Genomic DNA, 16,400 nt, shown 5'->3' on the forward strand with positions numbered 1-16,400 from the left:
AATGCAGCCATAATTATTTAAAAAAAAAAAAAAAAGTTTGTTTTGACTTAGTTAATAAAGAAAAATGCATCTGCATTTTTAACCTACAAGTAAAATGATGTATGGTTCCATCAAATTACTTGTCAAAAGCTGAAAAAAAGACTACATTTTATATTGTTTAGTCACACCATTCAGTTAGATATTTGTAAAACTTGAGGGTTTGGGTCTACTTTTCATGTTGAAGAAATAATTTCACAATTTCAAATCAAAGTCAACACTGCAGTGAGGAGAGCTTTTCTACTTTATTACAAAGAGAAGAAGCCTTTATGTGGTCAGAAAATACAAGATTGATCTTTTTTTCTCTTCCTATGAAACGCTGCTGTTCAAACAGCCAGAGTGAATTGTCTCAGTTCACTTCTTTAAGTCCCATCACATTCACTTGGGTATGGATGTCCTTGGCTGCTGAAAATCTGGCCCTTTAGTGCACAGGGCGACAAAGTCCCCTGACCAGCAGTTCCAGAATGTCCCATTTTCATATATTGCATCCATGCACACCTCCTAAAAATGAGGTACAGCAGGGCAAACATTTTCCAAAATAGATGTCATATATATAATATATACACATTCGTACATACATACCTTTATTCATGTGATGTCCAAAAATTTAAAAAAAATGTACACATTTATTACAAAATCGTAACAAAGACTGGACAGTGTTTTGCTCATTCTGGAAAGATGAAGCTCAGTAATAACACAACCCTGGAAACCATCCAGAGATTGTGGCAATATCTTTCTTCTAAACAGTCAGATATTCTTGCGTTAAGCTTGGCGAAACTGCCTTTCAAAAACAGAAGGGGAAGTAAAATGAAGGAAGCAGACCTTGCTCATCTTTCCAAATGAAATACGAGAAGGATCTTCACATAAAAATGCACAAACATTTGTTATTTTATTACCAATAGTGCTACAATGAACAATGCAAATTTTGTGGTCTAATTTTGTTGAGTCTTTTGTGGGTTTTCTTTTTTTACATTTTAGAAACTAAATGGTAAACTTCTGTCAGTGTACTTGCTTGTCTTTACAGACTCAAGTCTGTCTGCTGGCAAAAAAAGAAAATAAATGAAAAAAAAATTCAGACCCTGCTCAAACTAGAGAAAAACAAATTACAAATTTAGTTGTTGGGCAGCACATAATTAGTAAGGCAGGACCTCAAATGGTGACCCTTTGCATAAGCCAATTGCCAGATCCTCAAGGAATTAAAACCAGGGTGCCTGAGCCACATCAGTTCTGCAGTTATGTTGAGTATTGTGCTGAGACAGCCATACCCCAAGAAAAGGGAAGTCTTTTTTTAGAAGGCTTGCTGAGCAGGGTTGTAGTTGAAGGTGGATGGCAGGTGAGGCCGTTCTTCTAATTTGTCATATTCCAGATGAAACTCCTATAAAACCAAATTTAAGAATTTAGATGATTTCCTCTCCCTCTGATCTCAGATTTTTGTCAAAATATATTTTACTAGGTAAACAAAATACCTACATGTATGAGAATGAACAGACACAGATGTACCAACTCTTTTTTACCCCTCTAAAATACTGCTTGAAGAAAAGTAATGTGCTGCCATTTCTGCTAAGTGACTTTCTGTGTAGAAGTCAGAGACTACTCATGAATATTTATTTTATAACCACTGAAACCATGCATTTTTTTGCTCAAAAGTAGAAGTCTGAGCAGCAATTACTGTATCGTCAGTAAAAAGCACTGAACATTGCAGAATATTTAAAATAAAGGCAACCTTCAATGATGTAAAAAAAAAAAATTTTACTTTTTCCTCAAAAAAAAAATTTTTTTTCCAACTTGTAATTATTACACCTACTTTTTTAAAAAAGCAAACACATAAAGTTATCCTAACCTTACAATTCACTTATCTCTCAACTTCCCACTTCAAACCCAAACACTGAAAAGATGTAAATGCCACTCAAAACTAAATAGTGGTTTTGTTGTATGCACATCTGAACACAAATTACTTAGCTCATTTTAATTGAACTTTCAAAATACATGAACTTCATGAGAGTTTTAAAGTTTGAGAATGAAGTAATTTCTTTATACTTCCTATGATCAAGACAGAGAAGATAATTTTGTATATTAAAAAAACAAAAAAAAACACACCTTTGCAAATCCAAAAAGCAAGAGGTTCTAAAATCACTAATTCTATATAATATGAATTCAGTAACAGCACAAACTAAATCAATTCCATTTAAGACATTATGAACCTTTATTTATACTATGTATTAAAGAAAGCCAACAAGTAGTTAGCACTATGGGTTAACATATCTTACCATACATTCCCATTATTAAATTAAAATGAAAACCTATGTTTTAATGATTGAACTCTGAGATATAAAACCAAGTATTTAAATTTAAGAATATTACATTAACAACTGAAAACCTAGTATGCGCCCAAACTAGAGAAACAGCTAATTTTAATCTTTCTGATTGTGTATTTCTGTAAATATCATTATCTTCATTGTGCACCTGAAGAAATGAGGTTCCCAAGTAACCTGCCCAAATCATATAGTAAGTGGCAGATCTAGGATTAGGATTCAGACCTATGTAGCACCAAAGCCCATGACCACCTAGAGTTAACAAGTTATTTTTAATAGTGTTAGCACAAGATCTAAATAAATTTACTTCATTACACCCCTTACGCAGAAATGTTGAAAAAATTCAGTTCACTGACAAATGTTCTTAAAGAAGGGACAGTGTAATGTCTTTAATCTACAAAGGGCACATAGGTTATTTGCTTATCATTAAAACTAGCAAACTCCAGAATCACCATCGTTCCCTCCCACCCCCCCAATGCATTGTGTAGACACCACTCTCTTTCTCCCTACCCCTAAGTTTTAAAAGCAATTTATTGCCTGGCTAAAGAAGAATATCAATATGAGTAAAGAAAGAATCTTCTTGTTATATCACTTTTTACAAATTAAAACTGGCAAGTTAGTTCCAAAAGATGTGTAGCTGCAGGGTAAAAAATCTGTAACTATAACAAATCACAGGCCCCAATAAATTACGTAAATTAAATTTTGTTCAGTTATCCTGTCCTTGTCATTGTACAGAGGTGAACTACACAGTATTATTAGAAATTACACTAGAGTAACTTCATCAGTGCACATATTTTTCTCCCTACATATTAAAAGAAAAAGATCAGTTTTAAACCTAGGGAACATAATACATTTTTTTTAATGTAATTAAAAAACTCATACATCAGAGATTCAGAAATTAAAGAAGTCAAAATTTTGTCTTCCTTCTTCTTACATCTTTGTTTTAGTCTTCTGTTTATTTTTATTTTTCTTAAAATACATAAATTTACAGTATATACAGGTATCTCTTTGTTCCCTTTGACTGTTGGTAACATCTCTTTTACACATCTGTTTTGTGTACACACAACACACATGCACACCTCTTTATATAACCAGTAGGTACAAAAATAGGCCTGTTTTTGTATACCACTACATACTGCCTATAATACAGTGCCATGCCCCTAGCAGGTATATAATTAATGGCTGATGAATTAATAAACACCAGTTTCTTTCATTTAAGAACAAATATTAAAATTTAATGATTTAAAAGGTTATAAAGTATTTTAGACACTTTTTATAAACAACTTTTAAAGTTATTTTTCTGTTAATCAAACTAGGCTACATATTCTCAAAAGTTCACTGTAAGCAGAACTGTACTGTACATGTACTGGATTCAGATAATCAAATGAAATTACTACAAAAGCATTAATGTAATCACTGATCAAATGACACAGAGAAACATATACTGCAGGAATATTTTCTCTAATTCTCAAAAACGTCAGCTTTCTCTTACCTAAGATAAATCCTTCAATTTTAGGAAGTTTCAAACTATCTTACATATACTTATTAGACATAATTTTTTGCTACTTTGATGAAAAGTACATATTACTGATTAAATAAGTATAGATATAGTAATGTGTACCAGTGAAATTAATGAAAAAAAAATCACATTTATATCAGGCTCTGTTATTATAAAAAATTTTAAGCATTAGAAATCCTAGTCAGTGTTGGATGTACAAGGTGAAGTCAGGCTAAAATAATTCAATTTTTAAGTCTTTAGTCTGAGAAAGCTATTGATCGTATGGCAAGCCTCCATCACCTGAAAATTCTGTGGATGAAATTATTTTTAAAATTCTACTCATTAAGAATATACACAATCTGGGGGTTCCTGGGTGGCTCACACATTGGGTGTCTGTCTGCTTTCGGCTTGGGTCATGATTCTGGGGTCCTGGGACCGAGCCTCACATCAGGCTCTCCCCTCAGCAGGAGGCCTGCTTCTCCCTCTCCCACTCCCTCTGCTTGTTGTGTTCCCTCTCTCACACACGCACTCTCTGTCAAATAAGTAAATAAAATCTTTAAAAAAGTTAAAAAAATTTATATATATAGTCTGAATGACCACTATTTTTAAATTAGTGAGATGGTGAGTAATTCTAGTTAAATTACAAAGGCTAGACCACACAGCCTGCTGACAAGTCCAGATTATTTAAAAGGGGAGAAAAAGAGATAGTTCAAAATTCTTATGTATACATTATTGACATACAAAAAATACTTTAATGGGCTGGATCCTAGAACTCAGTTAAAGAATTTTCAGGGCTAAAAAATACTTATGATTTAAATCATCAAATTTCATAATAACGATTTTTCAAATCTCTGGAAATATTAAGTAATCTGCAAAAAAGAAAGAACTTCATATAAGACATTGTGAGATGGAGATCTGACAATAGTCTAGATCAGGTCAATACTTTCCAAAGATAACATGATATTATCAAGCTATTACTTGTAATACTAATTCAGACTGCAGGCTTCTTACAATGAGCTGAAGTTATTTAATAATGCATGCTCTTTACCTGTGAGTAAGAAACCACACCCACTTTATAGGTGGGGACATTGAGGTTAACTTGGGACATGGCATTTTAAGGGCTTTTCTGTAGTTTGATAAACTGTTAATACATTTTAAATGGAACTAAAGGTCTTACATCTTTAAAACAAACAAAAACCAGAAGCCACTGTGAAAAGTTTATTCTGAGGATACAACTTAAAAGTTTTAAGTTCATGAATCTATTTTAATATAACAAAAGTGAACTATGTGTAATACTTAGTAGAAACCAGTAATTATGCTTGCTTTCATCATTGTGAAAATAATTTTGATGAAAAGTATCAGTGCCAGTGGCAAGCAATTACCTCAAAAGAGATTTCCTAAAGAAACAGTTTAATGATATTTCTCAAATTTTATTTTCCAACTTCAGAGCTAAAAATTATAAAGGTAAAGGTTAAGACAAAGCTCAACTGTACAGGAGATCAGATAAATTTGGGTAAAATTACTTTATATATTCACACTACATATTTATACACACACACACACACACACACACACTTTTCTTTAAAATGACGTGTGTGAGTGGGGAATTGCTTTTTATGGGAAAGTAAAGGGGCCTACTAATGTTTAAGTTGCTTCTGAATATTTAACTTTGTGGGAAGAAAGTAGTACTAGAAACAGACCTTTTTCACATAAGAAAATCTGTCATTTATACTGAACTATAACTTAACTAAAACGATACACCAATCTACTACAAACATCCATCCTTTTTGCATATAGAAGTTTGGAATAACACAATGATATTGAGCAAAAAGCTTCCAATCGAATAAAGAAAACTTCATTTATTTACTAAAAGACTCTTTTCCCCCTCCAAAGATCATTTTTCTCTCCTGTACAATCAACTGTTCTTGAAGTATGGCTCAAAGACCAGAAAAATCATTGGCATCATTTAGGAAATTGTCAGAAATGCAAACCTTCAGGCCCCATGCATAGACTTCTTAAATCAGAAACAATGGAGGTATGGCTCAGCAACTTGTGTTTTTAATAAGGCTGCCAGGTAATTCTGGTGCAAGTTAAATTTGAGAACCACTGACCTGACCTAACAACAGTTACAGTTTTTCCATCTTTGAAGAAGAGTAGTAGTAAGCTGTAAGAATGCGGAAACAGCAACAAACTACAACTACTCCCATGTCAAATACCCAATATATGAGAAACATTGTACTCAATGTGTGTGTGTGTGTGTGTGTGTGTGTGTAAAATCTCATTTAATCCATGACAATCTAGAAGCAAATATGACTTTGATTTAAAAGATAAGGAAGCAGGCATGGAAAAGAAACCTGCACAAGGGCAAAGCGTAAATAGCTGAAACAGCAGTTAAATTCAAATCTATGATGTAAGGGCTATCACTTTCTACCACACTATACTTCTTAACAGGTAACATACACAATGTCTCTTGTAATATTTGAAATGAATGTAATTGTTTCTACTTAAAAGGTCAGATCACGGATCTGCCTTCTGAAATTAAGATATGCATATTAATTATAACTGTTATAAAGTAACTCGAATACAGTATGGTGGTCTATGGACTTGGTCTGAGAAGTAATGACATTTACCACTGACAAACACCCAAAAGTAATAATAAAAAAAAAGATTTAACCTCTTGTATGTGTCTTGTCTGGTGTTTTTTTACTTGGGCACAACTTTTCCTATTTCCTTCCTTCAAGTTTTGTATTAAATTTTCTTGTGATGTAAAACATTTCTGTGATAAAGAGCTTGTAAGCATTTTACGTTATCTTGTTAAAATGTTGTACCTTCTTATTAATTTGGTAAAGTTGATTCAAAAGATAAAAAAGCCCAAACCAACAACTAAAGAATTATCCAATGGACTGTCAAGAAATGTTTTTCTTCTGTTTAAATTTTTTGAGAACAAACAAACTCTTTAGTTTTTAAACCTAAGAATCCTCAAGGGAAACGAAATTTAGGGTTATGAAATCAGATGTTGGTTATACTCTCTACTAGGTAGACTAAATTTATACATAAGAACTACATACAAATGTGAAATACGCTATGACACTCATGAAAATTTTGCTCATGGGACAGTTAAATAGGTGTTTTTGTGAGGAAAAGTTGCAAAACAAAACGTAACAACCAACTTTTCCCACAGCCCTCTTCCCTCCAATACTCAGCATACTAGTCATAGAACAATCATGGTTAATGCTTACAATTTTCTTTCTTTGTATCATAAGCAAACAAAACTCAAGCACCTTTCCTGCAATGAGTGCAAGCGTTTTTAAAAGCCTATTATCTGTTTATATACCAGTTTTAGGAAAATCTTCTACTTGCTTCAAGTAGTAAGAATACATGACTGGGATTGCAAGAGGGTGATCTTTATTTTACAACTGAGTAGACACAAAAATATTTCAATTGTTACCAAGGCTTGTGAAAAATTACAAAATTTCTTACCAAGTTCAATCATTTTCCTAACTATGGGTGAAATGAGATGTTTCCGGATACTCTCCTAGAATTTAAATCAAGCCAAGGAGGTGAAGACAAAAAAACTTATTTAGCAAGTATCTGGCACATTATTGGAATGGATGTATTGGTACATATAAACAGATAAAAGAGGATACTTCTTTTTAAAATCTCGATTTATACATTTACACATTTGCACATGGAAAAAAATATACCTTAGCTACTTTCCTCCAGTTAAGACAGTCAAAGAAGTAATATGTTCCCCTCTCATATGTATTGGTTTTCATTGTTGGCTCCATGCCTGGTGCCCTGGTAATCCATACTCGTTCTTCTTTGTGGTATCTCCAATCACGGTTAAAACTTCAATTTTTAAGAGAAAAAGACAATTAATTTTTTCCTGTGGCTCACATCAAACATTTTCTACATTTTGTAAAAATTTTTCTCAGAAAATAATTATACAGAAAATACATAAATATGGATGCTTCTTTACCCTTTGTTATTAAATATAACCTTAGTGAAATAGAGGAAAAGAATTCCTTAATTTGTCCAAAAACCACACTCATTAATTAATATACACATCTTTATTTAACTGAAGAGACTTTTTTATGCAAACATTAATGAGATCTTAAAAGCTCTATGAGCAGTGTGTTAAAAACTTAGGCAGACCAAATATACATTGTGTTCCAGAAACTTCACTCCTTTTTCGTTCTTCTTAACATTCAATAGAAATTGAGATATCTATTAAAACAAACAAAAACCCCAGCTATTTGTATTATTTTATAAGGAACAAAATACAGTATTTTTATCTATTTAAATTCACGTAATTTTTAAACTATGTTGAAAATAGAATATCCACTTAAAAAATTCTTAATGAATGTATTACATTTTTATTCAAATCTCACTGATCTTAAATTTTCAAAAGCCAAAATGATATACATTAGAATTCATGCAAGAATCAATAAGGATTTAATATCACTTGTAAACTGGGGAAGTAACATCCAAAGGAGGTAAAAGTACCAGAAAAAACATCTCTGGTAGAATAAACCTCCGTGTAAACAACTACTTTCCTACTAATAAATGAGATCATTTTTAGACATAAGATATGAGACAGAACTGCCAGTAATGGATAGATGAATGACTAAATGAATTTATTTATTTATGAATAAATTAAAAAGAACAGGTAACAGTTGCTATGTTACAAAAAATGAGGGGAAAACATGGGAGAAAACAAATTCTCAATAGAGAACTAAAAAAACAATTTATTATCAACACAGTGAATTTTACATTTTTAGTATCTGATCCAAGGCCATTTATAGAAATGTTATTAGGAATATTATAAAATACTTAAAATCTGTAAAAATTAGGTCTCTATATCATAATTTTCTTTTTGTAAGCTCTAGGCCCAACAAAGGGCTTAAACTCACAACCCCAAGATCAAGAGTCACATGCTCTACCAACTGAGCCAGCTGGGAGTCTCACAATATTATAAAATTTTAATAACAATTTATTCTAGTAAACATGATTAATAGAATAATCTATTGGTAACAAAATATACTACCAATTATATATGAGAAAGGACACAAAAATTTTTATTCTTAGAGCATCAGGTAAAAACAGAAATGCTCAAGAAAAAACATTCCATGGACCAACTTCTTAACACTAATTTAAGCTGGCCAACAGGCTTCTGATAATGAATGTGGACTTCATCAATACTTCAAAACACACAAGATGTATGCAGTGCTTTGCCCATATAATACTCAACAGATGTTCATTAATGATGAAATTCACTATCATTGATATATGTGTTTCCACAAAAAGATGAGCCACAGTTATGAACCATATCTTATACTTCACATATTTATAAAAAATATTCATAAAAATTAGATTCACCAAATTCATTAAACAATTCTGTCTTCTTACAAATTTAGGATTATTTAAATCTGAAATAACTCTTTTTATACAGTGACCATTAACCATGATAACAAACTTTCTTTTTTTTTTTAAAAAAAGATTTTATTTATTTGTCAGAGACAGGGAGAGAGAGCAAGCGAGCACAGGCAGACAGGCAGGCAGGCAGAGGCAGAGGGAGAAGCAGGCTCCCTGCCGAGCAAGGAGCCCGAAGTGGGACTCGATCCCAGGACCCTGGGATCATGACCTGAGCTGAAGGCAGCTGCTTAACCAACTGAGCCACCCAGGTGTCCCCATGATAACAAACTTTCAATCTAAATTAATTTTATTAAATGTAAAAACAAATTATTTCTTGATGGAAATATTTTCACTTTAAAAACAAAAGACAGAAACCATAACTATCATTTAAAAGAAAAGCTTTCAGAATAAACAAGATCCACTATAATACAAAAGTGTTTAAAAATACTTTGAACATACAGCTCTACTGCAGCTAAAAGTTGTAATACGTCTCCTCCATTCATGTAATAGAGATAGAAGAGCAGGTCTTCTCCGTATCGGCCAAGTTTTATTGCAGCCAGCTGGAAAAGAGAAATCAATTATTCTGAAGTGTAAAATAAGTTTGAAAATCCTAACATATTGCTACCACTGAAGTAAAAATAAAAAGATAAACAGAAACTCTTTTCTTTATAGCAGATAACCGTTATTACGTGATTTTGCAGGTAGTTACAATTTTAAGGGAGAGCTTTACCATTTAACTGAAGTAATTTAACAATTATTTCTGGTACCTCTACTTTATGTACTAATAGGATAAAAAGCTATATAAAAACTTCTAACCAAGACCAAATGCTGTTTTACTAGAGGGCTTATTAATACCCAACATGGTAATAATAGTGGAAACAATGCTCAGAGATGTAGGACTTCTATTCAAGACCCAGTTCCATTATTTACAAATATAATCATATCTAAATTATTTAATGCTATGAACTTCCATACAAAATGCAGAAATGAGACCTACAAGGTTATTAAGAATGTAAATGAAATGGATAAAGTGTCTATATATGAATGTACCTTAAAGAATGCCTGATCACATAGAAAACTTGTATGAAATGTTAGCTGAATCTACACTGGACAGCAACTCACAAATCAGTAGGTTATGCATTTTAGCAAATCACAGATGGTAAACACAAAAATCATAAAGGGATTCTCTTTATTTTGTTTAAATGGATGATTAAAAGATGACTGCCTTCCACAAAGCAGAAACATTAACCGCCAATCAAAATAGAAAACATCAAGTTTAACATTATCGAAACCTTGTATTAGGATAAACCTTTATTTAAAAGCTAACCAAGGGACGCCTGGGTGGCTCAGTTGGGTAAAGCCTCTGACTTCAGCTCAGGTCATGGTCCCAGGATCCTGGGATCGAGCCCCGCATCGGGCTCTCACTCAGTGGGGAGCCTGTTTCCTCCTCTGTCTCTGGCCTGCCTCTCTATCTACTTGTGATCTCTGTCTGTCAGGTGAATGGATAGAATCTTTAAAAAAAAAAAAAAAAAAAAAAAGCTAACCAAAATGAGCACTTTAATCTCTTCCCCTAATTCTGTATCTAAATGTTTATTTAACTGTTACACAATCATGGAATATAATTTTTGTCTCCATTCATATCATCCCCATTCAAGCAGCACTTCTGAAGGTGATAAATTCTCCTAAATCAGTATTTCTTAAATTGCCCTAAGAAAAGGTTCTGGAATCCTTAGGTGTTTGGAGCAAAAAAGCCCTATCTATGGTGGAGGTGGCAGAAAAATCACAAAGTCCACAAACAGAAAAAATTAGTTCTCTATCATACTTCTTGTCTTCCATTTACTCAAGTATCAAAAGACATATTGAGAAGTATCTCTTTAACTTGCCTGTCCAAAAAATCAACATCCATTTGACCATGCAACTTGAAGGCACAGACAAAGGACACTGTCATTTTGATATGTATTTTATATATTTATGAAATATTTTAGACTCATACTTAAATATATAATACATTAGACACATATGTATAACATGTAATTTTTAATAAATTATGTCCTTCCTCAAGGCCAAAATCTAGGGACACAATTTCTAACAGAAATGAACACTTAGTTCTTTCCCCTAAACAAAATATTTACCATTTTCTTCTTTAAGAGTAAGAAAAAGATTAAAACTGTAATCTGTTAATAGTTACTTTAGAACTAGAATTTTGGGTAATTAAGACATTTTAAAAAGTCAAATGTCAAAGTTTTAAAGTATATATTTATATGCTGTTCCACTGAAAACACTATATAACATTTATAAAAAGCATTTTTTATTGTTAAGAGCATAAAATGAGAATATCAGAAGGAAATTAATCAAATTTTCTAAGACAGTTTATTCTCATCAACCACGGTTATACCGTTATTAATAGTAACTCCAAGAGATACTTTACCAGTCCTACCACTGTTTATAACCAGTCCTACCACTGTTTTTAAAACATACTCTTTAAATGTAACCCAGGATCTCATCAAAACAATAAGATAAACAAAAATAGAAATAAAATTGTTTTACATAATTGAATGGACACATATGAAAGCATACCCCTGAAACCACTGCTAATTATTTCAAAAAATTTTATGCCATCTGAACTGAATACCAGTACCTGACAAATAGATACATTCATGCTGACTGAGGAGAATAATAAACTACACTCACCTTATCCCTAATGTGAATGTTCGTTAAGTACTCAGATGGAACATGGAAGTCTGGATAATAAAATGAAAAAAGCCTTATTAACTGATTCTCAGTTAAAAAAATATTTTTAAAAGGTCTGAACGCAAATTGATTCTCCTACCTATGTCTTGAGGTCGACAAGGTGAAGATGCCCAGGGTGATGCAAATTTGGGGTAGAGATTTCTGAATAAGAGGGGAAAAAAAACAAACACTCTGAAGTCCAAAGCAGAAAAAGATTTCAGTTTTTATTTCAGAAAAACAGTGACTTCAAAAGTGAAACAAGCATCTTTACTTCTAATTTCTTTTCATGTGTTTACTATGACTTATACAGAAAAATGAAACAAGTTATCTAGGGGTGTGTGTGTGTGTGTGTATACATATATATACGCAAAGTGTATAAAGTTATATATATATGTGTATATATATTCATTCATTCATTCACATTTACATGTAACTTCAACTCAGAATGTTTTAAACTGATTAACAGCATGCCCCCAAGTAAAACTACTTTCCCAGAAAAAAAACAGTAATTATTAAAAGCTAAAGTTCAAATTCACCGAATATTTACTGAGTGTCTGCTGTATGCCTGGCACTGTTCTAGGTAACTGACAATATGAAACTTACTTTCTGATTGAGGATGATAGATGAGAGGGAGGCAGACAAAAATAATTTGCATAATAAATAATATTCCATGTTTGTGGAGAGGTGGGGATGGAAGATTAGTTGCATTAAATAAAGCAGTGAGGTTAGGTCTCATTCAGAAGATCAGATTTGAACAAGACTTGAAAGACAGGAGGGAGTTAGCCCTATTAATCTGGCAGAAGACTACTCTAGTCCGAGGGAACTGCTAGAGTAACTAAGGTGGGGATATGACTGAAATGTCTGAAGTACAGCAAGAAGGCCACGAAAGCTGGGAACAGAGTGAACAAAGGGACAAGCTATTAAGGTGGGGGAAGGAGAAGATGCCTATAAAGATAAATAGCCCTATAAAGATTTTGGGTTTTTTTTTTGTTTGTTTTTTAAGATTTATTTATGTATTTGTCAGAGAGAGAGCACAAGCATGAACAAGGGGGCAGCAGGGAGAGAGAGAAGCAGGCTCCCCGCTGAGCAGGAAGCCCAATGAGGGACTCAATCCCAGGAATCATAACCTGAGCCAAAGACAGAAGCTTAAGAGACTGAGCCACCCAGGCATCCCAAGATTTTAAGTTTTTATTCATAATGAAACCATAAACCCTCACTGAGCAGTGCGCAGAAGATTAACCTATTCAAAAAGGATGGTCCTGGCTCCTAAATAAAGAGACTGTGAGGGACACAGAGAGAATCAGGGATACCTGATGAATGGCTAATGGAGTAATCCAGGCAAGAGAGGAGGGCGATTCAAACCAGGGTGGCAGCTGTTCAAAGCAGTGAGAAACATACAGCAATGAATCTACTATGCCAAACAGTGACAGGTCAAGGAGGATAAATTCCTACAAGCAACCACTGAATTTAATAACATACACGTCCATTTGATTACCTCTATGAGAGTAGTTTTAGTGAAGTGGTGAGGGTAAATTCTAAATGAAATGGGTTTAACTGAGAATTGGAGAACACAAATGGGAGATGCAAAAATGGCTTTTTGAAGAGTTTTGCTCTCCAAGAAATAAGGGCAGTTAACTCATAGAAGTTAGATAAAAAGAAGGCATTTTATTACCATAAAGTAACAGAATATTTGTATGCTGATTAAAATGACCCAACGAAAGCACAAAAATTTGTTAGAGCCACGTCTTTGAGTTTTCAAGAGACATTTAAGTAGAAAGCGTGGATCAACTATATCAACAGGGTGGAAAGTAAGAATAAGGTCTTAGGATACAGACAGCAAACAGGTTTGGTGGTAGAACTATGCTGACATTTTCTTCTGATTATTTCCATCTTTCTTAGTATAAGTAGAAATAAAAAACAAGGTCTTAATTCTACATCTGAAACTAGTATTATGCTGTTGGTTAACTAACTGGAATTTAAATAAAAACTTGGGGCGGGTGGGGGAAGCAAGGTCTTAGCATCTGAGAGTAAGGACAAGGAAAAAGATAATCAGATGTCTAAAGAGACAAATGTGAAACAGCTGCATAGGAGAACAAAAGAATGAATGGATCTGGCACGCCAGGTATGAATGGCAGAATTAAGCACCTACTTTTGAAGTTCCTGGCCATGAATAAGAAATGAGACCAGGCAATGAAGCTGTGTGGTTTTCTTTAGCCAGGCTCAGTAGCAGAGGTCAAGAATGGAAGTCAGAGCATAACCAGGGTTGTAGTTTCTGCCACACAATCTTGACAAAAAGCAAGAAAGGGGCAAAGTAGCCAAGAGTACATATAAACAATTATGAGTGACCATAGAATTTAACTGGATAAGAAGGAAGTGAGTCCTTCTCATGGGAAGAAAAGTGTGTTGTGGAACAGTGAAAATATAGAGTAATCAATGGACTGAAGATCCCAAGGAGTCAAATGATTATAGGAGCCAGAACTAGAGGGAGAAAGATGGAAAACAGGGAGTGGCATGGGAACACAGATAAAATTATAAAGAAACTGAAGTTACTGATAATGGCAAAGTCAAAGGGATGACTAAATATGTAAGTAGCTGAGATACGGCAGAGAGTAAGATTTTTGAAGGTGAGAAACTCAATGAGCCAAGATTTCAGGATTTTGGAATGATCATATATGTGTATTCTGAAACTGCCAAAGAGGAATGATGTTATCAAGTGACAGTAATCCAGAAGCTAACATGAGAGGGAATGACCCAAACAGTCAAGATATAACAGCAACAATGAGTGGCTACAAGTGATACAATCTGATCACATGAAATTAAAACCTAGAAATCTGCAAATAGGTATTACATATAAATGTGGAAGAAAAGAAAATGGAAAACTTACTCAGGAGAGTTCAGATTGAGGCCTAATGTTGTTAAGTCACTTCCTAATGCAAGATGTACCATTCCTGGGTCCGTCTCTGCTGCCCTGATAAATGTTAACAGGCCAATCATTCCAAATTGGTCCGTCACCATCCCTTGAGGAATGTTAGTAACCCGACCTGGACAAGAAGAACACAGTAATTTTATCTTTAAGGAAAAAGCAAAGAAATGAATTCTATAATATTTCTGAGGTATTTTATAGAGTCCCACCATCAGGTAACACCTGGATCCCTTTTTTCTGCTGGTTATTATTTTGTGTTGTTGAACTTTTATCTCCAGGGAATTTGGGTCCATCTGTACTTGAAGTTGTCTTGCCAGATGCATTCAAATTCTAACATGAAAAAAATTAAATGTGACATTAAAATTTGTTAAGTGTAAAAATTTCAAGTTCACATATTAGTTATCTTTCTATTCATTCTTTATTATATTTAAATTGGTAGTAAATTATTACCTGTTTTTCAACTTCTACATGAAATTTTTTGTTTCCACAACCGTCCCATGGTTTATGAATAAATCCTGTATTTTACACATTTCAGTATTAAAAGGACAAGAAATATATGGAAAATATTCTTATTTAATCTCAGATCTTCGGTCACAGAAAAAAAAAATCTCAGAACTTTGCTTCAAGTTTCCCTCTTCAGTACTTTAATTTAAAAGAGAATACTACAGTATGTTGCCTATAATATCAGCATAAAAACCTCCAGGATAAGTTAGAATATATAAACTTTAAAAATTCGTATTTAATTCTTACCCAATAATCTTCTTTATCAATTATTAACAATACATACAAACTCCCATCACACACAAAAAAGCTATTTTCAGTGAAATGTGGAAGAAATAACACATTCGTTAAGTCAGAAAGAGGAAGCTGAGTTGGCTGAATCAACACAGGAATAAAAATGTGTATAAAGATTCTTCAAGGAGAAAACTTACTCAAGAAAAACACAGCTCCTTAGAAGGCTATAATATCAAACTTCATGGGATCCAGCTGACAGGGACTACAATAAAAGTCTAAATTAACTCTGAGAAGTTCAACAGAAATTTGCAAACCTATATGAAATAGGAAAAAAATAGGCTATCTTCTAAGTTATAAAGGTTTTCCACATTCTTCAGAAGTTAGATTATTACAGATATTCAAGATAAACAATTTTGTAATAGTATTTAGTAAGTCCTTAATATAGTCTACAAAACTGTTAATACAAGAGAAATCTGAAGGGAAAAAAACTACATCACTCACATACATAATTCTCAGTTACTTACAGATTTACTGTCATCATTACTTGATGTTGGATCTTTATAGCTGGAACCAGGTAATGCTGGAAAATCTTCGTTGTGTATTGAGAAGTCCTGGGATTGCTCATTTGCTGGTTTTGTTACCATTCCAACTATGTAATGAAAATAATCCAGAGAATTGCAATTCATATTTATGGTATTTTTCTACAAATTATAAAAAATTAACTTTCCTCATGATACTGTACCAAAATGAT

General features: G+C 33.1%; 1 protein-coding gene across 8 annotated transcripts in view; it reads right to left on the bottom strand.

Annotated features, from left to right (window-relative positions):
* Window positions 1–262: 262 nt before the first annotated feature.
* CNOT2 (CCR4-NOT transcription complex subunit 2) overlaps window positions 263–16,400 on the bottom strand; it is a 120,190-nt gene continuing 104,052 nt past the window's right edge. For all 8 annotated transcript variants that reach the window (XM_044226633.1, XM_044226638.1, XM_044226632.1 and 5 more), the window contains 8 exons: window positions 16,174–16,298; window positions 15,124–15,244; window positions 14,876–15,032; window positions 12,092–12,153; window positions 11,953–12,002; window positions 9,721–9,821; window positions 7,551–7,695; window positions 263–1,411 (listed from right to left, as the gene is read on the bottom strand). In XM_044226633.1, the coding sequence (XP_044082568.1) occupies window positions 1,325–1,411; window positions 7,551–7,695; window positions 9,721–9,821; window positions 11,953–12,002; window positions 12,092–12,153; window positions 14,876–15,032; window positions 15,124–15,244; window positions 16,174–16,298 (848 nt within the window). In that variant the 3' untranslated portion in view covers window positions 263–1,324. The remainder of the gene's footprint in view (window positions 1,412–7,550; window positions 7,696–9,720; window positions 9,822–11,952; window positions 12,003–12,091; window positions 12,154–14,875; window positions 15,033–15,123; window positions 15,245–16,173; window positions 16,299–16,400) is intronic.

The sequence above is a fragment of the Neovison vison genome, chromosome 12 (genome assembly GCF_020171115.1).
Source record: "Neovison vison isolate M4711 chromosome 12, ASM_NN_V1, whole genome shotgun sequence".
Classification (NCBI taxonomy): Eukaryota; Metazoa; Chordata; class Mammalia; order Carnivora; family Mustelidae; genus Neogale; species Neogale vison.